At 37.2% G+C, this 26183-nt stretch overlaps 3 protein-coding genes across 8 annotated transcripts in view; 2 read left to right on the forward strand and 1 right to left on the reverse strand.

Annotated features, from left to right (window-relative positions):
• The window catches only part of LOC129731606 (GYF domain-containing protein gyf-1), a 62272-nt gene extending 50856 nt beyond the window's left edge, over positions 1 to 11416 (forward strand). For 5 of the 6 annotated variants that reach the window (XM_055691724.1, XM_055691720.1, XM_055691721.1 and 2 more), the window contains 4 exons: positions 5895 to 6250; positions 6313 to 6462; positions 6865 to 7020; positions 8161 to 11416. In XM_055691724.1, the coding sequence (XP_055547699.1) occupies positions 5895 to 6250; positions 6313 to 6462; positions 6865 to 7020; positions 8161 to 8250 (752 nt within the window). In that variant the 3' untranslated portion in view covers positions 8251 to 11416. The remainder of the gene's footprint in view (positions 1 to 5894; positions 6251 to 6312; positions 6463 to 6864; positions 7021 to 8160) is intronic. The other variant, XM_055691726.1, reaches the window with a different exon arrangement.
• A 91-nt stretch (positions 11417 to 11507) lies between these two features.
• LOC129731604 (tubulin gamma-1 chain) lies at positions 11508 to 14151 on the reverse strand. The gene is made up of 3 exons (XM_055691717.1): positions 13252 to 14151; positions 12962 to 13164; positions 11508 to 12908 (listed from the first exon to the last, which is right to left on the reverse strand). The coding sequence occupies exons 1-3, from the start codon at positions 13298 to 13300 to the stop codon at positions 11796 to 11798; spliced, it is 1365 nt and encodes a 454-aa protein (XP_055547692.1). The 5' UTR covers positions 13301 to 14151; the 3' UTR covers positions 11508 to 11795.
• Positions 14152 to 19595: 5444 nt separating this feature from the next.
• On the forward strand, positions 19596 to 24860 carry LOC129731181 (uncharacterized). Its single transcript, XM_055690990.1, has 7 exons — positions 19596 to 19780; positions 19842 to 20576; positions 20745 to 22742; positions 22811 to 23030; positions 23094 to 23421; positions 23478 to 23623; positions 23827 to 24860. Exons 2-7 carry the CDS (start codon positions 19988 to 19990, stop codon positions 24116 to 24118), a joined length of 3573 nt encoding a protein of 1190 aa, XP_055546965.1. The 5' UTR covers positions 19596 to 19780; positions 19842 to 19987; the 3' UTR covers positions 24119 to 24860.
• Positions 24861 to 26183: the final 1323 nt, after the last annotated feature.

Raw genomic sequence — 26183 nt, forward strand, 5'->3', positions numbered from 1 at the left:
CAAGGCATCGGTCAGTGTCAGTGAAAAAGTGTTTCGGTGAGGTTCATTTTGGTTGAGTGGACTATTTGTTATTCTTTTTCGCTTTGGAGTGAAGATCATTTGGTTGGTTTTGTCGTTAAATTTTATTCCGTAACCGTGAACGATGCGCGCGATCTATTTCATCTGAGTATAACAGTACGTTACTACGACGAAAATCTAGTGTATTTGAAAGAGTGCTGCGATCATTGGAAGTGAAAATTGAAAATGATTGGCTGTAATTTTCGAAGAATTTTGCTGGGGAAAATGACTTTTATCAGCACTGGTCACCACGTCTCAGGAGCAGCGCGGTTTTTCTCAGCGTGTGTCGCCAGACAGCCATTATTCCCCCCGTGTTGGGGCAGCATGAAGATTGCCATCAGGAAATCCAATTTCGGAAAGCAAAATGCCTTTTTTAAGGCAAATAAACAAGTCATTGAAAGTTAATAATTTTTGTCAACGCAAGCAAGCATTCTGTGTTGCATCCTAGTAATTCAAATTTGTCGCACCCGTCTAATTAACTGAATGTGAAATAGCTTCCACAGTGCATGTTGTCCGTGTATCTTAATTCCACCAATATTAGGGCAGCTCAAAGGTTGTAATTAGCAACCGATTTTGAACCGCAACACGCTTTTTTCAAGGCAAATAAAAAAATAATTGAAGGTTAATAATTTTCTGGCATCAACACAAGCAGACATTCTGTGCGGGATGCAATCAAATTCTGTTGTAGTTGTCTAATTTTTACTTTATTTACTAAACTCCCCACTGTAGGGGCAGCGCAAAGGCTGCGATCAGCATGACCAACTTTGAATAACAAACGGTTAACGTTTATTCACTAAAAATTCATCCAATTCAAAACAGGTTTTTGTCTGAGTACAATAATTTGCACAAAAAGACATTAAAAATTTTACCGCATTATTAGACGCGTTTCTCCAGTCATGCCTCGTGAACGTGAAGGTTCCCTATCACAGACATAGATTTCGTGCTCCAGCACGTTACAACACGTGGAAATTGTCTTTTTACTAGTCCTGCCCATAATTCAAAAATTGGCTAATATGCCATTTTTACCAAAATCGAGAAAACAGTTTCTCGTGATGGTACACACCCTAAACAAGGTCCCTACGGAAGCCGATTGTCAAAAAATGCATTTGGGAAGGCAGCAAACGTGAAACAATTTTGGCTAATATCCAGAACAATTGAGAATTTGGCTAATATCCAATTTGAACCTGTGGCATGTTCACGAACCAGTGTATTATTACTGAACTGTGTTTCCTCTAACTTTCGAAAGTGTGTTGTAGCTTGGTGGTTACTGGCAACAGGTGAGCGATCGTAAGGCCATTGCATCAAATTTGACTTTTTCACGAAGAATATTTGATGCTACAAGAATTTATTTGTTGTACTGCGAAACCCAATGATCAAAACGTGTGACTGTTTCCTTCTGTCATAAACCTTTACATTTAAAAAAATGATATTTAGCTCTTTGATTAGGAGTATTATTAATAAAGATAAGAATCAGATTTCATTTTGGATTTGATGAGAAAAAATAGGAAAGTGGATTGTGAGATTACCATGAATAATAATATTTTCGTTATATTATTATATTGCCGCACGTAACAATTGTCTCGTCGTCCTTTTCATCCTCACTTGTGCTTCCGTGTTGTTTTATTGAATTTAAAACCATTTGCATCACCAACGAGTACGATATAATTCACATCGTATGGATATTAGCCGAATTGCACACCGTTTTGTCAACTGATTTTTCGTTCATAATTGAAAAAACGGCTACTGTGTTAAAAATACGGATGGAATTTTTCTACAGATTTCTCTGTTTCAACTCAACGGCAAGGGTCCAGCATATATGAAGGGTGACATTCTCAATAAAAAAGTTGTCATGAGCAGTGAAAGTATGTTGTACCGATAAAAAACTTTCAAAGGCGTTTTTCTCGATTTGATGCCTACGGCATATTAGCCAATTCTTGAATTATGGGCAGTAGTGCAACATTTCTTGGAAGTGTTTTATTATTCTCGGGTAAGAGACTACGAGTGCATTTATTGCATTAATTGAGAAATCCATCGGAAGTTTATTCAGTGCTATGTCTAAATATATGAACGCCAAATACAAGCGTGATGCTCGGAAACGCGCGAAAGACCAGCATGGGGGAAGTGCATCGAAGAAACCAAGTACCAGTACGGAGGTCAATTTAAAAGCAGCCAGAGGTAACACGTGTCCAACCTCTGGTTGAGACGCTGGAGAAGGGCCTTCTACTAGAGGTAGGAGAAATCGAACCATTTTTAGGACTACCAAACGAACGAATGTCAGAACGAATGTTTCTTGTTCTGAGCTTTAACCAAAAGTTAATTATCTTAATTTGAATTCACATGTACATATACTCTGACTGTTGAAACTTGTTTGCGCCGCAAAGAATTTGTACTTTTCCTGTTCAGTGAGGTCGTATTTATTTGTGCAAACTGAAATTGAGTAGTACTTCAACTTCGTTTGCACAGAATTTTCAATACTGCCAATGAGCGGTCAACATTTATTTACTAGGAAAAATGACTGACACGCAAGCAGCCGGGTTATCTTTCTTGTAAAAGTATTCTACTTCAACCTTGCGGTCGTGGCTTTGCACACAACCTTCCTGTGATTTTTCCTCAGTTTCGTAGCACGGATGCACAAAAATGATTTCTTGTCGAGCCGGACCGATAGCACTCTCATTGAAGCAACAAAATAACATGTTTTGTGTCGTGTTGTGCAGCTTGGTTGAAGAAAATGTTCCCGTCCCCATGTCGCATGTAAGCAGATTATTGCGTTCAGTAGACAGTAGATAGTGTATCCAGCGAATAAACACCGATGGTGCTCTCACACACGCAACGGTTTTAACCCGTATCTTATTGCGGTTTGTAACATCAAGCGATTTCGTTTGCTCGCTGTTGCGTGTTGCATCATGTTGCAACTTGGCAGCTGGGAGATGACGAAATTCTGTTTATGCTGATTGATTGAATCGACTTCATATTAGCTCTGCATAGTCGGACTAACTGCTTTTGTGAAGGCGTACTAACAGGGAAATTTATTATTCAATGTCGGTTATGCTGATCGCAGCCTTTGCGCTGCCCCTACAGTGGGGGGTTTACTAAATAAAGTGAAAGTAAAAATTAGACAACTACAACAGAATTTGATTGCATCCCGCACAGAATGTCTGCTTGTGTTGATGCCAGAAAATTATTAACCTTCAATTATTTTTTATTTGCCTTGAAAAAAGCATGGTGTGGTTCAAAATCGGTTGCTAATTACAACCTTTGAGCTGCCCTAACATTGGGGGAAATAAGATACACGGACAACATGCACTGTGGAAGCTATTTCACATTCAGTAAATTAAACGGGTGCGACAAATTTAAATTGCTAGGATGTAACACAGAATGCTTGCTTGCGTTGACAAAAATTATTAACTTTCAATGACTTGTTTATTTGCCTTCAAAAAGGCATTTTGATTTCCGAAACTGGATTTCCTGATGGCAATCATCATGCTGCCCCAACACGGGGGGAATAATGGCTGTCTGGCGACACACGCTGAGAAAAACCGCGCTGCTCCTGAGACGTGGTGACCAACCACAGGGCTAGTGCTGCTGCTGAGGAAGGACGACTGCTGTTGTCGCTGTCTGATGCTACGCTATGCCACAGTTGTGGCCGCTATACGCTGGCCTATCCACAGCCAAGCCACAGTTGTGGCCGCTTCCGCTATCGATGGTACCCACTGCTGCTAAGGGAGGACTGCTGTCGTCGCTGTTCAGAACTATTATGAGCGGCTCCGGCTGAAACAGGCTCTTATATAGGCCAAATAGCATGTTTTCAATTGCAAGGTATATGATTCTGTCGACCGTGCTTGGGAAGCAAGCATATAACGACCAATCAGGGGTCGAAATTTTCGTTTTGACAAGGCTTGACTATTTTCAATAGTACAATAGTGTGAATAATAAAATTACAATTATCTTATTTTGGGAAGAATCTTAGAAGATTTTCCAATCTATTGCTGCAAGAACGAAGGAAATCCATCGAATACTAATCGGTTTATTAGCATTTGAAATTGGACATATTTTTCACTTTTTTCGGTTTTAGATTTTCATTTCACATCCCTATGTAGCCGAACTTCCTGAGAGAAGTATTCTACTTCAAAATGAAAAATTTTGAAAAATCTCGTGGAGGGCTGGAGAGGTCAGGAAGGGTACTCCTTATATCAAAGGCAGGTGTCAAAAAAAACTAGATGTGCCAGTTGAAAGCTTCTATTGGACATGTTTGATAATGCGGAATGTCCATATTATCTCAAAATACATCAAAATGTCCATTCCATCAGCTGAACATACTTTGTACCTTTTTTCAAATTGCATCCCAGGACGGAGAATAAATAATATGACCGCGATGTTCTCAGAGATAGGCCACAAGTTATGCTTTTTTATCTTGAATTCTGAACGGCACCTGGGAAAGTAACAATATCCAAAGCTAGATCCAATGAGATTTTTTTCTACCAGAATAGTATAATTTAAACTGATGGGACGATTCATTTTGTTGCAGTACAAACAAACATTTTTGAGATGATAAGAGACCCTGAAGCGTTGAAAAGTAATTTGTCAACCTGCTTTATAAATCATTGGTGGAACAGATTTTTAGAACAGGTATTACTTTTTTGTCCAACCTTTAAAAATTCAGGACTACGTCGCACAAGCGACTGACGGAAAAATACGCCACAAATTTTCAGCGACCCATCAATTGTCCTGAATGATGCAGAAGATATAAATGAGAAAAATGTATATATATATTTTACACGCGTTGCTTCTTCGTCTGTTGAAACGAGTCGCATGCCAAGCAGACGCAGCAATAAGATAGAAGGATCAATATTTTCCGCTATGTACGGTTGTACACATACCTATATAAAGTCTGCTCCTTGGCCGTATTCACGCATTCAGGGCTCACCTTTTTTTGTTTTTCGCAAATTTATTTATGGAGGGTGTGGATAGACTGAGCCTTGAATTGGCATAGACTTTTCGTTTTGTGGATTTGAGAGATCACCCGAAAAAATCTAATTATGAGAACGAGGGGTAAGGTGACGAATTGAATAATGCAGTGTGTTTCGAATGTTACTGATATTTTTAAAGGAACAGGTTGAATAATCGAATGCTGCGAATGAAAAAAAAAACAATCACCTAGAACTATTGAGGTATTGATAAAACAAGAAAATCAAGGAAAGCATTGCTATTATTTTTTAACCTTCGACTCAATTCACAACCCTTTGGAATCGGAATTTTTTAACGCCTCTGCGATTAGTGGTTTGAAGATTAATTCTTAATTTGCGTCAATAAGGTTTGGCTCTGCCAAAAAATCGGTTGGGTGGATCGAAAGCTATAATCACAAACCCAAAGTTGTGTGCTATTTATTGGTGCAAATCATGACAAACTTCCTCCGGGGAGTAATTGGGTTGCCTCTGCCGGCCGACACGATATACCTACGCTGAATCGTAGAAATAGCTTACTGACAATTGCTGCGGTCACCCGCCGAAAGGATACATTGGATTACAGGTATAATTTGGCACCAGTTTGGAACATTGATGAGCGCTTTTGGACTAACATATCTTCTAATTGGTATTGTTAGCGAATGTATCCTTCTAGGTTTATTCCTATTTGAGCAGAAATCTATTATGTATGAAAATCAACGTAGTTTGATGATGTGTTTTGGATCTGTACTGTGGTTTTGAAATGTGTAGTGAAAATATTGGAGTATCTATGTATCTACGATATTTCTTCTAGCAACATTCGTCATTTCAGTCACGGCATTGACCATCAGTAGTTTGAAATTAATTTACTAAATTTGTTTTTTTTTGTCCTTACAGCTACGGAAATCCGATGCCAGGAGAAATCGAAGGGCGGCTTGTGCTATGAAGTAATTCTTGCAGAACCAGCTATTAATGTGATAGTACCGAAACTGCCACCAACGCCAGGCAAACCGGTGTCGGCTGAAGAAATCGATGAAAAACTGAAGGCAGCCGAAGAACGGCGCTTGTCGTTGGAGGCTAAAAAGATGGCTGACTGGTCAGCCAAAATGGCAAAGATTGAAGAAGCCACTCGTAAGAAAGACGAACTTGATAAAGAGTTCAAGACTCACGCCAAGGAAACTCTGGATCAAAAAATGGAACAGTACGAAGAAAAGCGGGAAGCACAAATCACTGAATTGAAGGAGAAATTGAAGGTACTTTGTGCTGGTTTTTTTGTGAATTATATTGTTATCTAACCCGTTTATCGCTGTCGTAGATGCATGCGGCTGAAATCGAAAAGACTCGACACAGTTTGGAACATACAAAATCAGAAGAACTCAAAATGCAGCTGGAGGATAAGCTGCGAACTGCTGCTTCATTGCGGGACGACAAGATCAAAAAGATTCTAGATCGACTAAAGGAACATGTAAGTTGTCGTAACCCTAAGATATGCAAAATTGTTTGGTTCTAGTCGCCAATGGAGTTTTCTGTTCTATTCCAATAATAGAGATTCCTAAAATCTTTTATGTTAAGGTTGTTCTATCTTGATTGACAAGTTTGTTTTTATTTATGTAATTCTAATTATTGCTCTTTTTATTTTTCAATTAATTTGTTTTCTTTTCATATTTACATCACCCAAAAACACATCTTGAACACTTCACAATCATGTCGTGAAAAATACTATCATTGGACACAAATGCGAACCATTGACTGGCTGTTTGAAACTTCTTTCGTATATCAACAATATCATCATCATCGTGTCACATCATCATCACCATGTTCATTGCTGCCACCACTATGAAACCATTTCTACCATCACAACTATTAGAACACGGAGAAGATTAAAGAGGTCCGCACCACCGCCGATCTGCTCGAGACGCAGAAAACAGAGGAAAAAACTCGCATAATTGAAAACAAATTGTCCACCGCCGAACAGAACCGTGAGAAGGAGCTCCAGAAGAAACTGGAAAATATTCGCAAACATGTAGGTTTCATTATTCGTATATATAATAGCTCGATTATGGAACTAGCAATACGGTGCCGAAATATTCATTCCGTGCATTTCGTATCAAAATGATACAAATGTGAAAAAAAAAAATCAAATAAATATTAGAAGATGTTTTAAAAGTACATTAAAACACTCTTTTCGAATTTTTCACATATTTTTTAAACAATTTGATACGAAGTGCACGGTATAAAGAACTGCACGGAATTAAAGCGCCTCACGGTGACTGCAAAATATTGGAATTTCATGGCCCCAATGTTTAGTATTTTTTTCATCTGCAGTTAGTGCAATTGTAATACCATCGGAATGTTTGCAATCAAAAGGATGAGTTTTCACGTAAAGGTATTATGGGTAATCGGGGCTTAAATTTAAGCTCAAAACTTGCTGTTTCCGACACTAGGGCCTTTTTTCCTTTGGCTTGATTTGGTTTGGTTCTACGGGTTCACTAGATAAATAATGCTTGAACCTAAAATTTGCAAAGAGAACAAAACTGGAATGGGTCATAAAACTTTTGTGAACTCCATTGCATTTTTTTATTCATATAACGGTTTCTAAACCGCAACTTCTAGAAATAAGTTTCCAGAGAAAACCATACCTCTTTTCATATTGCCATTCGAGCGCACAAACTAACTTAAATGTTATCAATATTGATTTAGAATATACTTTCGTAAGTCTTGTAACTATCAAACACACTTCATCAACAAGTTGTCGATTTGTATTCTGCAGGTTTGTTTCTTCAGGTTTAATTTCCACTTTTCTTTGATTTTTCGTTGAAGTATATGCCCAACTTTTTATTTCTGCTCTGTTTTTGATCTTATTGTATCGCAAGGGTAGTTGTTCTGTTATATGTACATTACAATACGTAATAAAGCTGCATTAACTTTTCAAAACTAGCGGTAACTGCTAATTTAATTAGATAAACATGTAACATAATTTTCTGAAGCATATCTTTAAAATAAAAAGGCATCTGTTGTTTGGTGTTGATGAAGTGGTTCTGCAAAATTCTATTTCAAAAGGCCATGAAGGAGTTTGTTGGCCCAATCCGCAATCTAACTATTAGAAACTAACCGCAAAGTCTAAACTTCTCATTTTTAATCCTCTATAATTATTCATTTTCAGGAGCGTCGTGCTGAAATTGTACGCCAAAATAAAGCTGCTCTATCTACTCAGAAAGGCGATGACAATAGCGTAACAGCATCCTCCGGTTAAGGTCCCACAGGCACAAGTTTTCCGAACTTCCTCTTTTAACTACTTTTTATTCAGACATATGCCGTATAAACAAGGCTCTTTCTCCTCTTTGAAGCGAGTGCTGTTTGACACAATTAGAACCAACAATCGCATCTAGTGAACAAAAAAGGTTCATCAATCAATGATATATTAATACATGGATCCAATAGCAAAATTTGCAAGCTCAGGCGTAGAACAAAAAGCCACATGTTTTTGATAAAACCGTTTAGAAGCAATGTTCGAAACTGCAATGAAGATAGTTAGATAGAAAACTAAACATCACTTCTTCACACACAGATATAATATGCTGATTGAAAATGAATAATAAATACTATCTTTTCTAAGAATGCTAAAAAATCGTCAACAATGGAAGCTAAGAAGCATGCACACACGGCACACACTGTAGTGTTGGGCACATGTAGTACCAAACGAAAAGGTTCAAATTTTCTTAAACTATCTGAAAAGCAAACAATAATTACTTATAACGATGCAGTTGAAACGCAACCGGCTTTGTTTTCCTAAAAAGGACCTATCGAATAAAGAACGCTCGTATAAACTGTAATGAATTGACAAGAAAATCTGGGAAACTATTTGTAAACGCATTCTACCGTTCTCAGTATAACCTGGTAAATCTGTATGTTTCCTGTTAACAATAATAAGCAACATTTCCCGTTTAAACGTGTAACCGATTACTATTAACCATTTGAAATATTTTATTTGATCCGTCTTTTATAAGCAACAATTAAACAATAGCGAAATAATACAACTCGACAAATGTAGGTAGATTTGAGAATAGCTTGGGCTAAGTGATCTTAATACGTACCGCAAATAAGTGGAGTTTCCAATTTCGTTTCCTGTGATTAAACTTTTCTCCGCATCGATTTATGCTTTATGCTAAGGTGTGAAAACGTGTAAGTTACCCTAACAGATATTTTTAACACAACATTGAACACACAAAGATAGTCCATCTCCTCTAAACTCTCAATGCGATACGTATTAAGAGCACAATTCCTTAAGCCTGATATATGTACGTCAGTATACTCGTTTCAAGCTGTTCAGTTTTCATTTGTATTCTCTCGTATAACAAAATCTAGGGAACATGAGATTGCCTGAAACGGCAGTATAGGAAGCTGCATTCGAAATGGGACTATTTATGTTTTAAAGGGCAGTATATAGGGTAAAGCTCATTCTGATCGTCCAATGTAAACGGAAATACCTACAAAAATGTTGTTGCACTTTAACAAATCGTCTTTTCAATCGAGCAACATAATATTATACACCAGCGAAGTTTTGCATTTGAGTGCAAACAAAAGCATATCGGCCATTTGACAACCAGGGATTGTAAAATTACAAACATGCCATTTAAGTTTAAATATTTTGATTAATTATGTTTGTTAAATCCTACTTAAAGATGTTCCTATGCATTTCAAGGGAAGGCTCTTCAAATGTCTACTATATACAAACTTTGGTGGTTTTCAATGATGATTGAGAGCTTTTTTTAGTTTATGTTTCATGGAACATCTTTAATTGAGAAAAAAACGGTACTTCCCAAAAAAATATAATGGAATGAGCATTAAGAAATGCAGTTTGAATTCATTGAATTGAAACAAAACCCGACATAGAGGAGATGAAAAGGGGTTTGACATGAAAGAAGAACATCCATTGACGTTATTATTTGCAAATTCATAGTTGCAAACTCTTTTAAAATTATTAAAAAAAATATGCACTAACGAGAAATTAGCATTTATATTATAAAAGAATAAACTATATACCTGCATTCATATTAAATCGCCTCTGTGCCGCCTTTTTGCATTCAACTTTAATACCAACTAACAATTATCTATAATTATACCATGATGATATGAGTGAATCTTCATTCCGTTGATAACAGCAATCAACGCTATCGTTTTTTTTTAACATATTTAAAATGTTTTGAAGTTTATTTGTGCAAAAAAAAAATAAGACGTGAAACCAGAATGTACCGCAAGTAGCAGTGTTTCGAAGAAAACCAGCCGGGAATTGAAATGAGGTAAAGTCTTAGCATTAATTATTCTAATGTTATAAATTGGCTTAAGCTCCAAAGTAATTGTGGATGCAAAAGTGAAAGTGCTGAGTGCTTGCTTTAGTGTAAGACTGCTTTGCTTGAAATTTTCCTTTTTTTCAGCTGAAAACGTTTTACGTTAGTATTTTTAAGAGCTGCGCTTAACAAAGTAGAATAAGAATACATCGGACAAATGGGCGACAATTTGAAGAAAGGAAAAAACGATATCTGTCCAATAGAGGACAATAATAGTCTTTGTTTGATTTGTTTTTCCAAAACAAATGAGTTCTTTAAAAAATACTAACAACAACGGTGTGCTTGAAGAAGGAAAAAATCCCGAACAGCGGAAAAAGTATTTAATTAGCTCAAATACAGTGTAAGAATTTATGTACGAATGAACGCGTCGAAACGCTTATAGTATGATGGAAAACAGACTGGATAGCTGAAGTTGTAAGACAAAATTAAATATTAAAAATTGCTTATAAAAACTTTATTTTGATATCGCTTTTCTTCAGTTCGAAGCATGCTACAAGGTTAAACATACACAAAAGCAACAACAAGTTGTAAAAATACTAATCGGTGGTGACGAGTAGCTTTCTTATAAAGGTTACTCGGCAACAAAAATATATACCCACTTGATCGGAAATAAAAAAAATAATGCAAAACGTGTATCAAATCTTATCTATTGAAATGCATATACAACTATCATTAATAATGTATTACTATTATATATAGCACAAGCAAGCTTCTGTGATGGGTTTCATTCGTATTCAAAACAAAAAAAAACAGTCAAGTACGGTCGTGCTAATTGATCGATTACAAAACAAATACTGCTTGGAGGATGTTAGATTTCCATCCATAAGAAGAAAAATAACAACAACGGCTAAAGTCAGGACCCATAGTGTTAACGCAAATTAAATAACAAACAAATAACTGCATAACACTGAGAAATACTCTGCTGCAATCTATTGAAACACACAAAACCGTGAAATAAATGATGAAAAAAAATCGAAGGACACAAACAATCAATGTGACATCAAATAACATGTGGAATATCAAAACTCGAAAATTGATATCAAATAAAAACAAAACACCTAACAAAACTCACTTGAATTATTTCATTTTTTCCAAAAAACGTTCTCTTATTTTCAATAATACCTTCAAAGCTGATTTCTTTCAACAAGTCCAAATGACTGATTTTTATTATTTTTATGTAGTTCGGATGTTTATTGTTTGCATTTTCTCACCAAAGAAATAATCTTATTTGAGGAAATAATTCGAAACCCTGTTCCTCTGTTGCATGAACAAAGTGGCAATAACTTCTCAGGGCCGAGTTGCTCTAACGTATCTACTTTGGCGTAATAAAAATGTGCAGTGCTTAAATCAACGAAAACTGGAACATGTCTAGATATTGCTCTAGGGGGCAACAGTTGAACAAGTTGGAAGAACCAGTAACTTAGATTTCTGATGCAAACAATGTAGCAATTCACTCTCCTGTCGCTTTTTTCGCATGCCAATTGAGGTAATTGGATTGGGTAGCAGCTTCGTACTCTTGCACTAATGCATCAACTACATCACGGCTTTCGTCGAATTCACTCAAGTCATCTTTGAATTTGTCTTCACGTTTGAACTGATCGAGAAAGGCTCCTCTTTTGCAGAGTTTATCGTACTGATTCAAAGCACGTTCGAACAGAGAGCATATACTTGTATGATTGGCTAACATGAGGCCGGAAACACGATGCGCACTTTGTACATATGGACTGCTGCGTGAGAGAGCGACTTGAATGCTGGCAGGCCCCCAGTTGATAAATTGCGCGAGCTTCCTTTCCCGAATTCGCTGAATGGATTTATGAACCTGAGTAGGATTCACTTCACCCTGAATGATGTTCAGTATTGAAATGTATCGATGGTGATTCGTTTTATCAGGACCAGTAGAAACCATCATATTCTTCGGCTGTAGCAGACGCCGCATGACGTCGAGAACGGTAGTTTTCTGTACACTGACTGTGTCAGTGTCGGTTGTAAGAGGAGTGTAACCGGTCATTAGAAAATGTAACTGGGACGTTGGAATTAGTGGGGCGATTAACTCGATTAAATTGTTATTCATGTACGACGGATATCGAAGGGTAGTAGTGCTCACGGACATAATCGTCGAAACTAAAGTGTTAATTTGAGTGAAACTGGGATTCTCAAGATGCAGTCTGTCGGCGGCTATTCGGTTCAACGCTGTGTTATCCAAAACAACAACGCAATCCGCACAGCTTGTTAATCGTTTTAACGTCAAAAGACTGTTGTAAGGTTGTACTACAACATCACTAATTTCATCTTGATTTGGGAAAACACTATAAGTTTGCACTAGTTTTTTGGGAAAATGGTCCGATAATCGTTCCATAATGTATGATCCCATTCCGGAACCTGTTCCCCCAGCTATGGAATGACATAGTACAAATCCTTCTAAGCTATCGCTCCCATCGGCTTCTCTGTCTATAATGTCGAAAACCTCCTCGTGTAATTTTTCTCCTTGACTAAAGCCGGACGCCCAATTGTTTCCAGCGCCTCCGCCGTCTTTGGACAGGTATACATTTTCCGGATTGTAAAGCTGCAATCAACACCGGTACAACAGGGAAGCTTATATATTACTATTAAATTTACCTTCGCGTACGGCGATGTCATAATAGTATGGATGACGCGAGGTTCCAGGTCCAACAGTACCGCTCTTGGAATATAATGATCATCATCAGCTTGATAGAAGAACACATCCTTCCGATCGATGCCATCTGTGGCGAAGTCCTGCAATACACCCGAAGGTGAAATTCCATGCTCCAAGCAAAGCCGTTTCCAAAATTCAAAACCAACTAAAATTAAGAAACCGGTAGAGTAAGTATCAATAAATCACAACTTTTACCTAAACATTTTTACGTAAAATTCAACACAATACATACTCTGGTTGCCGCACTGGCCCAATTGTAAAGTAATAATTTCACTTGGCATTTCCGGCGAAGAAAGACGGATGGTTTTGTTTAAAAATACTTAAAACAACAGATAACGCTATTTATTTGAATTCTACCTAAACACAGCACTGATTTAATTAGCTTTTTAAATTTTTGTTGTTGAGATTCTTGCGTTTCAAAACCGCTTGATATATCGGATTCGATTCGCAATACCAAAGTAAATTGAGTAAATGCCAAACTCAAAACCCAACGAATTTTATTATTCTTTGCCTCTCAGGGTCAGAGATGCCAGATATACAGACAAATCTGTATTATACAGACTTTCTGTGTTGCGATACAGACACGCATAAGCCTACAGATTTTATACAGACATTTAGTATAATACAGATATTACACAGATATCTGATATTCTACATAATGGTTTTACCAGTATACACAAAAAAACGAACACAAAAACCAAAAGTCACTGTAGCCGTTGCTGGAAAAAGTGAACTAGGAACTGAACACTTTGCTGAACATATTAATCTTGCGTTTTTGAGAGTGAAATCATGACAACGGGAATCGAGTCAGGCTATCGGGGGTTTTATCGGCCCCGTGGGCACTAATCTGCCTGTTTCGCCCCCAGTAACAAACAGCTGATTGTCTCGATCGATTGCCATGCAGGTTATATTGGTGAAAAGACCGTTTGTCATATTCGGAGCAATATCCAACGTTGAAGAATTGCTTAAAATGTCCCAAACCTTGAAGGTACTATTTTTATAACCGCGAGACTTCTGCCATCATGTATCAGTTTAGCTACATTGCGACGAACGACGATTTTTATCACGGGAAAGACTCTTACTTCTATGTGTTACTTAGATTTAAAAGATAAATTAGTTATCGATTAATCGACCAACTATGATAGACTCGAAAAAGAACAATCAAAACAAGCAATAAAACAAAACAATCTGACAGGTCGACAAATAATTAGGTATCAATGTATCGGTAACTTTTTTTCGCAGCGGTATACAGACTTATACAGACATTTTTATTGATTATACAGACTTGCCAAAAAAAAGTCTGGCATCTCTGCTCAGGGTTGCCAGGGAACAAAGACTGCTGCATCTCAAGATGTGTCACTCACGAATTTCAACTACAGTCCCTTTGAGTACAGTCTGGCAGACTCTGGTATCGGAGCCAATCGAACTAGAGACTGTGTTATAAAGAGATACGCAAAGAGAAAAGCAGTAAATATGGCAACCCTTTGCTAATGTTCTATTTTATACAATTCTGGCAACCACATTTATTTTCGCATGACTTTTCATACGCACTAGAAAGTGTAATGAAATTTCGAAACTTTGTAAGGATATATTACTGAGTTTCAATGCTTGTTCATACAGTTATTTAGATTTCAATGCATCACTCATAATATGAGCATGACGAACACATTTTTCATTGAAACCATAATTGCACGTGATTCACAGAATTGATACTGATTGCAACACACATTCTGTACGAAAAGTAACACGCATGAGTTTGTTTACTTTGCACACTTGGAGCCTCGATTTGACGGTTCACTTGGAGTTTTCGACCTCACTCTTTGCGTATCTGTTCATAACACCGTCTGTAAATTGAACATATGACAGCTTAGAAAAGTTCAAATTTGGGGAAGTATTGAGACCGTGGTGTGCTAAAAATTATTGAAATATTTTCAACTATTCCAGTATTGATATAGAGACTATATGGTCGGCGTGCGACAAGACCAAGCCAAGCATTTTCTTTAAAATTGAGTTATTAGCACCAGTGGATGTGCAAACTGATAATCTATGTTCCATTAAAGAATGAAATCATTTGAACAGTTCATAGGCGTGTTATAATAAAAAATCTCTGTAGCACTTTGTAAAAAGAACGAAATTGCATTCGACCAGAGTGAACCGTAAACACAGACATGGCATCTAAAGAAAGTGATTTTTTCTGATTTAAACGCAAACTTTGCGATTAATTTTAACCGGCAACTGATTTCTCTGCTTCGAACAGCTCGTTAATACGACTGTCATCAGAATTATATAAATAAACAGCCAGGTGGTTTTCGTAGGGCCGAGTTTCGTTTTAATGGGCACATCACGTTTTTGCAAGATCTTGTTGAGCCAGACCGAACCAAGTGCATTTTATTTTCATTTGATATTTCTCAAATAACTGGGTTAATATACGTTAAATCAAAAAAGTTAGACAATACCCGCTTCAAAATACCAGAGCATTTCATATTGATACTATCTTAACACTTACCACTTGGTTGGAACCAGGAAATAGAGCAACAAAATAAAGCATTGCTTGTCTATCAGCTGTGTATTTTTTAATGCAGATTGGACTGAGAGTTAAAGCAGCATTGATATCTATGTATTACGTTTGACTAGTGAGAAAAATTAGCTTGTTTAATAGTCAAGTTGATATGTTGTAGTAAACACGTTGGACCAGACCGAACTGAAGACCATTTTTTAAAATTTTTGTTCAACCAGAGTGAACTGAGTGCATAAGTGTCAAAAATAAAAACCAAATATTTTAACAACTATTGCTATTTTTAGTGTATGCATGATAACAGGACAATCATTAAGCCCTGTTCATTACGTGTTAGCATTGAATTAATGATAAGTTCAAACACGATTAATTTATGGGTGGTCAAACTTCAATTGCTAATTACTCAAAACAATGTGTTTGGCGCTTGGCTCGGTCTGGTCGCACGCCGACCATATAAGAGACAGTAAATCACACATGAAAATTTCTATTATAATCATGAAGTTCAGGATAAAAAAAATTACAGACGGCAAACAAGTCTTCAAAACATAGTTGAAGTTAGAGCCGGATTTACGATTGTGGGGGCCCGGGGCCCACTTTTAAGTGAAGGCCCCAAAATAAAACAAGATACCAAAAATTTGTTAGAATTTTTTCTCATGAGTTCTTTTTTTGCACAGAACTAATTAATTATATAACAAACATTCAACTCCTTCAGTATATCGTACTCGCAACTCAACAATGCTAAGCTTGATAGCCTTTCATTCTTCATAGTCGTATACGCAACCTATTTTTAATCAGTTTCATCTTCGATAAAGACCTTTCCATAGTTGCATTCGAGATCATTTAAATAAATCCGCAACGCATCAGCGTTTACGAACACATTTTGCATATCGTTGTTCACAATCACATTGTATAAATGTAATTCAAATTAACTATTCTCTGGACTGCTTAGCAAACGGAAAAAGCTGAACTAACTCGTTTCCCAATCCATTTTCCAGATCTGGTTTGATTCAAATGGTTCGCGAAAAAAAACACTGAAGGAAAGTTTCAGATTGAAATGGTCTGTTCAAATTTTCTTGCTGTCGAACTTTTGACTGAATCTCATTTTTGATAGAGAAAAAAACTTTTTCTCGATTTGTGGGTGCCCCAAAAATGCAGGAACCCGGGGCTCCCGGGCCCCTTTTTAAATCCGGTTCTGGTTGAAGTTATATTTGAGGAATACCATTAGCTGTTGTGTGTTGTGTATAGATTAAATTAATTTATATATGATATCAGGTATTACAAAGCAACAGTTTACAAACGACTAACGATAAGACTAATTTTCAATATTTAACGTTTCAATAATTTGAACATAAACTGCAACACTGCCAACTATTTTCATCGACAATGAATTCATGTCATGGGCTCAAAATAAACTGTGCCCGCTGTCAGCAGTAAGATGAAGATGTATGAAAAGAAGCGGTGATAAGCTATCTCGTTTATACATATATATTGAGATGTTAGCCCTAGAAACATGTCGCGATGCCATAGGGGTGATTTTCATCAAATTATCCGGTTGCCAGATCGCATGATTTTCAATCAGCCAGACTATAAACATGGGGACTGTAATTTGAACTTCAAATCCTAGCAAAATAATTTAAACTTTCAACACAGATTAACAAACATAACAATGAAACCAAGATCCATCGCAACAAAAACCGATCATTTAAAATTTTCATTCATATAACAGTCGTCGCGCGACAACGCCGTCTGAGGCGCTGTTATGCTATCTCATACATTTTTCGTAGTTCCCAATTTGACACATGCACGTACGCTAGCGTTGTTGTCGGAATACTGGGCGCAATGCGGACACGGCAGCAGGTGGTGCTAGTGTTACTTACGTAAACTACTGTTATCATCCGAACGATGTATTGATTGATAATTTGTACAAAGTATTACAGTACTAAACAAAAAAAAGTACGCACCCACTATCCTAATGTTGAACTCCCTGTATCTTTTTTAATATAAGGTATATGAACTCGATGAATTCGGATAAATTGTAGTATTTCTAATATACTAACGATTGGTATAATAATTTTGTCAAAGAACTCAATATTAAATTCACACTTCAGCATAATTGTAATTAAGCTCTATTTTCGCTTGGTCAAAATAAAGTACGCATTCTTTATATCATCCTCAGTTTACTATTTCTCAGCTCAGATATTTATTTTTTATTGTGTCCTACTCCTCGTAAGTCCAATAAGATTCCTATTGCTGCAGAAAAACGTCGAAACAATGTGTTTGATTATTTGTTTATCATTATTAGTGCGCGGAAAAATCGGATAAGATGGGGAAAAAGCAAATTTCCGTAGATATTCGTAAACTTATAGTTAACAACCGTCAGGAATGATCTTTCTCATAGAGAAATTGCTCGAAAATACGATTTAAGTGAAGCAGGAGCACGAAAAATATGCAAAAAGCATGGGGAACTGGGAAGCGTAGCCGATCGGACCGGTAGAGGAAGGAAGCGGAAAACTACAACTAGCGATGATCGCCGAATTTCTCGAGAAGTGGCAAAAAATCCTTTCGCTACCAGCCGAGTGATTCGTGAAAATGCTGATTTAAATATCTCTGAACGAACTGTGCGCAGAAGACTACAGGAAATGGGTTATAGGAGTGGATTTGCCCAACGACGTCCTTTGATTAGAAATGTTAACAGGTTTGTTTACTTCGTATTCAGCATACATTTTTGGCTGAGGTCTATTTCTGCAGGATCAAACGCCTTAAAATTCGCTCAAAAAAACATCGAAAAGCCGATAGAGTTCTGGAAACAGGTTATCTGGAGCGATGAAAGTAAATTTCAACTCTTTGGCCACAAACAACGAGCACGAGTTTGAACGAAACCTGGTGAGAAACTTGCCGATAAAGATATTCAGAAGACGGTCAAGCACGGAGGTGGCAGATGGCAGTATCATGGTGTGGGGGTGCTTTACTTGGTCGGGTGTTGGTAATATTGAGAAAATTGACAATGATCCTAAGCATACCGCCCACAAAACCACTGCGTATATCCGTGCTTCACGTATCAAGCTATTGGAATGGCCATCACAAAGCCCGGACTTAAATCCGATAGAAAATTTGTGGTAGATTTTGGATCGAAATGTCGACAAGGGAGTGGCCAAACTAAATACTAAAATAAAGAAAAATCAGTTTAAACGTTGAATCACTATAATGCGTACTTTATTTTGTCCACAAGAAAAATGACAATTTCTAAATATAAGCTCTTTTTATGTTTATATGTCGTTTTCATGTCGCTTTATCTAACATTTTTCGAAAGTACACCTCCAGTACTGTCTTTTGTTAGAACACTTTGATTATCTATCTGCCTTAGATTCTACCTAAATCAAGAAAGTTTGAACATATCACAGGTGCGTACTTTTTTTTGTCCAGTACTGTATGTCTGTTAAGCATAGTTTACAGTTCCAAGCGAAGTGAAAAATTTGACAAGTGAAAAAGAGTGAATTTTCGCTTGCGAAATCTGTCGTGAAAACCTGTTTGTGAAACACGCAGGTATTTCACTTGCCTGCAGTTTACAGTTCAAGTGAAGCGAAATTCACGAGTTTACACTCCGAGCGAAATGTAAATTGGCTGCAACTGACAGAATATAACCGCACGCAAGTTTTCGCTTGCTGCTGCTTTTTTCACTACCGTTTGTATGCGTGAAAAAAGTAAACCCCAGTGAAAAAGATGAGATCCAAAACCTTCGATTTCGCTGGATCAAATTTGTTTATAATTCCAAGCGAAGTGAAATTTTTGCAGGTTGCATTTTTCACGAGCGTGGAAAAATGAACATTTTGTATGAGATTTTTACTTCACTTGGAACTTTAAATAGGACTTTAGTATGTACTTCAAATGTGCAGATATTGTACTTTTCAATTCAACCTATTTTTTATTTTGTAATTTATCAATAGTGTCTTGCCCCTAGGCCGTCAATGCACTTGATAGACTCCGTCGCTTCCCGTCAAACGGTTAAACTCATTTGACAAAAATGATCTCGCATCACTGTCATTCGTGCTTCGTGTTCAGATGTTTTTGCCTGTCTCTGTTCAAAAGGATGAAGAAAATCGTGTTTATATATTGAAAACTTTCATGTGGAATCTTTAATTTTTCTCCGAGAAAAAAGAAATATTCGGCAAATTTATTGATAATTTTAACCCTTTCTTGGTTTGATGAAGAAGAACGTCGGGTTAAGTAGTTAATAAACGAAGTTAAGGTGAAATAGTGAGCGTAGAAGAGTACTAAAACATTGTTAATAATTTTCAACTACCATGTAGCGGCTGTCATGAAGAGGGCATCAAAGCGCACGTCGCTCATCGGAGAATGATGAAACAGCGTTTGTCATGAATCAGAACGAAAACATTGTTAGCAGCAATTTCTAGTGTTCAATAAAATTATTAACTATTCCTTTAAGCCACATAGAATGTATTCGCCATTCAGAGATAATTTTTGGAACAAAATTAAAATGAAGAACATCGAAATGAATAAAACTCACAGCCAAGAAAAATCGACTAGAGGTGATTCTTTAGCTGAGTGGGATCTTAGTCAGATTGAATTACGTGACGATAGCCGATCGATGAAAAACACAAATACTATAATTGATTTAGAGGAAGAGGAATCGGACAGAAACAGTGCTCACGAGGAGCTACCTTTGAGTGGATTTGAAACATCCGTTCTACGGCCTGCTTCCTTGCGGATGCAACCATCGACTGCACACAGGCCAACATCATCTATATTAGCTCCTCCTGTTCTACTCAATAATATGGCTCGTAGACCGATACATGATTATCGTGCAATTTTCGGAGGGACACCAAGATTAACACAGCAACAATCGGATTCACCGGGGGCAACAGTCCCGGCAGGCATAATTTTCAATCGTTCGTACAACAAAAAAGTTGCACCAACCAAGGAAAACTATTTCAGTGTCATGGATACACCTCCTACACCGGGACAGATGTCGGCAGCTAGTATCTTCGGTGATAGGTCATACGCTGGAACACAACCTAAAATCGGTAAACTTCAACAAATTTTATTTGAAATTGGCGACCGTTTTAAACTGTTTTCTAAGACATTGCTTATTGATATTAAAATGACAGAAAATAGTAGTTTACTGTTAAATTATTTTGCAATTTAACATGTCGTATTTTCCTTTTCTCATGCATTATTTTGATCTCTTACAGTAATGACATCGAACCACTATGAAAAAAGAATTATTCGCCGTTCCTTCGATAAAACGATAGCTACTACACCTGCCAGCACTAGTCGCCAGGAAAAGAATAAAGGTCCTTACAAACTACTCGGAGTAATTGACTTAGAACCAGATTCTGACTCTGAAGACTCGAGTATTTCTCACACAGTTTCCGCTGCAGCTAATGCTATCAAAGATAAACAAGATAGTCGAAGAGCTGCCACGCCGGTCAATGTGCCACCTTTGCAAGAGAGTGCGGCGGCTATAACTCCGTCTTCAAAGACAGACAATAAATGTAAAGAAAAGGATGAAAATGTTTTGACTATCGAAATAGAGGAAGACGAGGAATGGATTGAGGAAGAAGATACAGGGATGGAACTGAGTGAAGAGCCTCCGACGGAGAATAAGTTAGTAACGAGTCCTAATCCGGGTATAACTAAACCATCGTCTTCGGAAGAAAATGTCAATGTTGAGCAATGTGTTTTGAGTGATACAGAAGAAACAAGCTCGGCAACCCAGATGAACCCGTCAACACTAGCCAATTCGTTCTGGGACGTATCCAGCTCGGGTTGCATGAAAAGATCAAGTGAGAAAGATCACTCTTCCAAAAGCTCAGTTCAACATACAGAATTTGAGTTACTTCTAGACCGAATAAATCAAGAAGTACCAGCAATGTCTCAACAAGACCGTATCGACCATTGGCGGGTAACTCAAGACGATCTTCTGTATTCGATTCCTACCGTAGCCGAAATTGAAACCGGAGCCTCGATTAAACGCCCCATGGACGATCCAATTCATATATCGAGCGGTGATAGCAGTAGTGATTCGGAAACAAGTGATAGTCCTAGTTTACTTAGGCTCAAGCAACAGAAAAAAACTACTTTCAAAAGGCGACGTATGGGGGAAACAGCGCTACCTGGAGATAGATCATCGCCTTCATTGCACTTAGGTGAAGAGTTGGATTTTCGGCGGAGTCAAATTAATCCCGAAATTGATAAAAGTTTAATTCAGGTTCGAAAAAACTATTACAAGTTTCCAACACGATTCGATCGATTAACGACCAATGAAAGTTCTAGTTTAATTGAAAAACAGCACGAGGATCCTTACGCAAAGTTTCTTGACAATGAGAAGGAAGCTTTCACTAATTTTTTACGCCGCAATCCGGCGTATCGTCCTCATCTATTAACAAAACAACGCTTCCCTTCAGCGACGCTTGACGAAAACAAAGTAGCCGTCGTAATGTTATCGCCAATTACAGTGCAAAGACAGAACGACCCAACAACGGAAAACTCCCGGTCACAAGCAGAACGTGCTGAATCAGCTGATCGTCTGCCTCGATACAATAAAAACCACAGGTCCACATCGATTGGTAAAACGCTACGTTATAAAGTGCGGAAACCTCAGCTCAAGAAAAAACCTATTGTCGTTCTTCGATCAAATCTTCGTAGTTATCGGCGTTTGATAATGAAAAATTCTCTTCGGAATGGGAAAGTGCGAAGAAAGTCATCATTTGTAAATCTTATTGCAAGCGCGAAACAAAAGAGAAGAAAGCAAGCCTCGGCAGGCCAAGCGAAAGCAAACGAAGCAATTAAACTAAACCAGGAAAACAGTTCTAATGACCCTAAAGTTACTGCCAGTCTTTCAGAAGAAACCCCAAAGAAAGAAGTCTCTGCTAAGAAAAGTTCAGCGCATAAATCTAGCAGGGTTTCAATTGACAGCGCGGTTAGTAGTTCGACATCGGCCGAACACAGAAGACAGCGAGAAGATGGAACGTGCGTCGAGCCTGCAAAAGTGCAGACAGATTTACGCACCATGAAAAATCCCCTATCCCGTGCCAATGGTGAAGTTTTAATGGTATTTTTTGAGGCTAACAAGCTGATTGTCGTCCAGCAGGAACTAGTTAGTTTTTGGGAATGCTCCAAACTATCCGCTCTGCTAGGGATTAAACAGGAACTTCAGCTGATCGGACAGATAAAACGGGCTCAAACAGGTAAGCAAACATTATTTTTGGTGTTACTTCTGAAATTCAAACAGTTTTTTAATGTTTCTATATTTCAGACTACCAAATCGAACCATCGAATTCACAACGGTTGGGATTTAATGATGACGATCCATTCTATCTAGAGCTACGAGCAAGAAATTTGGACGAAGATGAATCCCGCATATGCCCGTTAGCATCGATTTATGTGAATCACTATTTCGCTAGTGAAACCGAGGATGATAAGGATCCGCAGCCATGTGTTCGGATGAAATCTCTGCAATTGGATAGTATTAGAAGGTAAATCCGTTTCTAATTAACTATCTAGGCAGCCTAAGTAATCTAAAACTTCTACATTTCCAGTGAGCTCTCAGACATTATTTTCATTCCGCTGCATCGATCGCGATATTTTGTAATCTGTTGGCGCGAGCAATTGTCCGAAACGGACTACCGAACGGGATTATGCAAATACAGTTTGACACCAGATCTGGAAATGCTGGCCAGTATTCGGGAGTTTCCAAGCATAACACAAAAAATTCATGCTCTTAAATGCATGGACAATAATCGACTGCTAGGGTTAGGAGGAACCATGGTCGCGATTTGGAGTTGCGATAATGGATGTCTGATGTTCACGGTGGACTTGAAGATTGAAATTCAACTGCCGCTGGCGGCTTTTATTCATACCGAAAATGTAGGTTGAATTATCTCCAACACAAGCAATAACTAACAGTAACTAACCTATTTTAGAGTGAAAGAGCACTGTTTCTCATACAGTTGTGTGCATCTCCGAGCGGTAATCCAAAACGTAAACTTATTAAAATAATTGCAGTAAACATGAGTAAGCGTACGTGGCACCAGGTCTTCGATTATGAAGTTGCTTTAGAGTCCACAAGGTAAGCTGAACAAATTTCATATATGTAAAATATTACAGTTGGTAGCTTACTAATATGTACAATTGTGTTGATGTTTTTAACATTTTTTTCTTCACATTCAAAATTTTTATGTTAATAAAGTATAATAATTATTTTTGAATAACTGAAATAATGAGAGGTAACAAATTCCTGTAACTTTTCTACAATGTATTGTGTTTCAATAGCATACTATGCGAGTCCTTCAACCCCAGTGCGACTGGTCTGCATTGCACTACGTTCCAGAATGGCGAATTGTTGACAATTAGCATGGAAGATCTCACAACTTGTTTTACGAACTACAAACGACTGCATAGTGCGGACGAACGACGCGTAACCAGGGATATACTGGCTACTCGGGAGAAAATCTTTCTTGGTTCATGCGACAGTCGGCAGCTGCTATTGGTAAGCGATAAGAGCATCAAACTGAAAACAATCGACGAGTACTTGTTAGGATGCAGGTACTACATCGCCAGATAGTCGGGACGATTGAGCCAAATTGTTCATAACAATGTACTAGATGTAATAATTGTTGATCGCAAACATAAGTCAAGTTCGTATGACGCCGATAGATTGTAGCGAGCTAGCTGGACCAGTCCTTATAGTTACGGTCACCTTTTGTGTGATTTTTCATTTTATTTAAGCTTTGGAACAGCACATTTGTTGTAATGGTTCTTTGCAAAATGTGTGTTTTATCACCTGGTACAATTCTGAAATTCGAAATAGGGCGCAGCAATATTTGTGCGATAATCTGACCGGAGGCTTTCTTTGTGTACATTTGCGATTTTTAGTTACAAAACAATGTACAATGCAAAGCGCAACGTTCAAATATTATCGGGTTGAATTGTAGAAAAAAAAAAACTATATAATAACGCTTGTTTGTAACATGTTTTAGACTTTTTATTTTGTAAAAACAAACGTGCAACACTATCATTAGTAGTAGCCATTTCCTAACTATTTATGTAAAACTGAACTTAATTAAGAGAGTCTTAATTTGATTATACTGAGCTGAAATAAAAATACATTTGGAAACCCTATTTTCAAACCCTAAATGGTAAAAATTTCTTGTCTTCCTCGGTTTCTTATTTGGTAAGACGGAAATAATGAAACTAATAGATTTACTGTCTTTTTTGCCTGTTTATTTTTTGCTGTTGTAGAAATGTTGTCTATATCAAACGTAAAATAAAATTTAGAGTAACTTTTTAAATAAAAAGTAACGACAGACTGACAATTTTAAAGTGATCCTGTGGTTTAAGGGATCTGCTTTTTTTCTTATTTTTTTTTTAAAAACAAAGATGTTGCAACGTTTAGGAATTATGGCGTCATAGGGTCGCTGTATTGATGCTTTAGTTGGTATCTGCCGTGTTGAAGAGTGAACTTCCATGCAATTTTGTAGGGTTTTTACAGGTCGAGGATTAGTGTTTTTTTCTCCTACATTTCGAGTCTTGAAAATATCTTCCGTTTGAAGGACAATCTGTAGTGATTAAGGCTAATTGTAACTTTTGTTTGAAAGTTATTAATAAGGATCAGAAGTTCATGAATTGAATATGACTGGGCCCTGGATTTCACTTTAGGGCCAAATTGCGCTAAAAGATATTGAGAATTGTAGTAGTATAGGGAAAAAGTGTCATATGTAGTCAAAAGCTTTTATAATTTATCTACCTTCTAGTGCTTTTTAAACTCAATGGATCACTTTCTCTCATAAGTCTGAATCTTTTTTCTTATACAATACCATACAATAATCATGTTGTTTGGTTGGATGAGCTTATTTTATGTCTGACTTGGGACTAATTTACTATTAAAAACACATTTTTAAAACGCATATTAAATATATATTAGCAAAGTATGTTTATTAAATATATGAGAATGAAATTCGAAGCTTTGGCTGAAAAATAAAGTTAAGTTTTTTTTTTTTAATTTTAAAACCAGTAATGCTGTTTTTATCAAAAAGAAAAACGCTTCGAAGAATTCAGAGTAAAATTTGGAACATGATTCTGACGCTATTTTCGAGCAACACAGACATATTCTGCCGCGCATAGCAAGTCAGTCCCATTTGCATTTTCAGTAAAATTGAGTTATTACGCGTAAATGGTAGCTAACAATGCATAGTGTAGTAACAATGGATGAGCTCAACTACTTGGTTTTGAAAAACTGCTGGAAAACATCCAAACATATTGTCCCATCTCGTAAGAAGCAATGTTATAAAATCATATTAATACGCGTTTTTCTCGGCTTGCTGAAAATGCAAGTGGGACTGACTTGCTATGCGCGGCAGTATTGGTGTCGAAACATCAGAATCTATGTCAAATAAAACTACAGGTCGGACTCGATTATCCCGAGTTTTGAAAAATATTTCAATCCGGATAACCGAGTTTTCCGGATAATCGAGTCGATTTTTTAAAATAAAATTTTATCTTTACTCATGGAGCATCCTCAGTTTGTTGATCAAAAGAATATTGTAATTATCTAGCGACTGAATGTCTATGTTTGTCAAATAAAGACTGAATGTCTATGTTTGTCAAATAAAGAAAACTTAATCATGATG

Source organism: Wyeomyia smithii, chromosome 3 (assembly GCF_029784165.1).
Source record: "Wyeomyia smithii strain HCP4-BCI-WySm-NY-G18 chromosome 3, ASM2978416v1, whole genome shotgun sequence".
Lineage (NCBI taxonomy): Eukaryota > Metazoa > Arthropoda > Insecta > Diptera > Culicidae > Wyeomyia > Wyeomyia smithii.

Coding starts and splice junctions, on each gene's coding strand:
- LOC129731604 (XM_055691717.1), bottom strand. CDS start 13,300: ATGCCAAGTGAAATTATTACTTTACAATTGGGCCAGTGCGGCAACCAG. Junction 13,165..13,251: donor GGGCCAGTGCGGCAACCAGA/GTATGTATTGTG, acceptor TCTTAATTTTAG/TTGGTTTTGAATTTTGGAAA. Junction 12,909..12,961: donor TGACATCGCCGTACGCGAAG/GTAAATTTAATA, acceptor TGTTGATTGCAG/CTTTACAATCCGGAAAATGT.
- LOC129731181 (XM_055690990.1), top strand. CDS start 19,988: ATGTATTCGCCATTCAGAGATAATTTTTGGAACAAAATTAAAATGAAG. Junction 23,031..23,093: donor CAATTGGATAGTATTAGAAG/GTAAATCCGTTT, acceptor CTACATTTCCAG/TGAGCTCTCAGACATTATTT. Junction 23,624..23,826: donor GTTGCTTTAGAGTCCACAAG/GTAAGCTGAACA, acceptor GTGTTTCAATAG/CATACTATGCGAGTCCTTCA.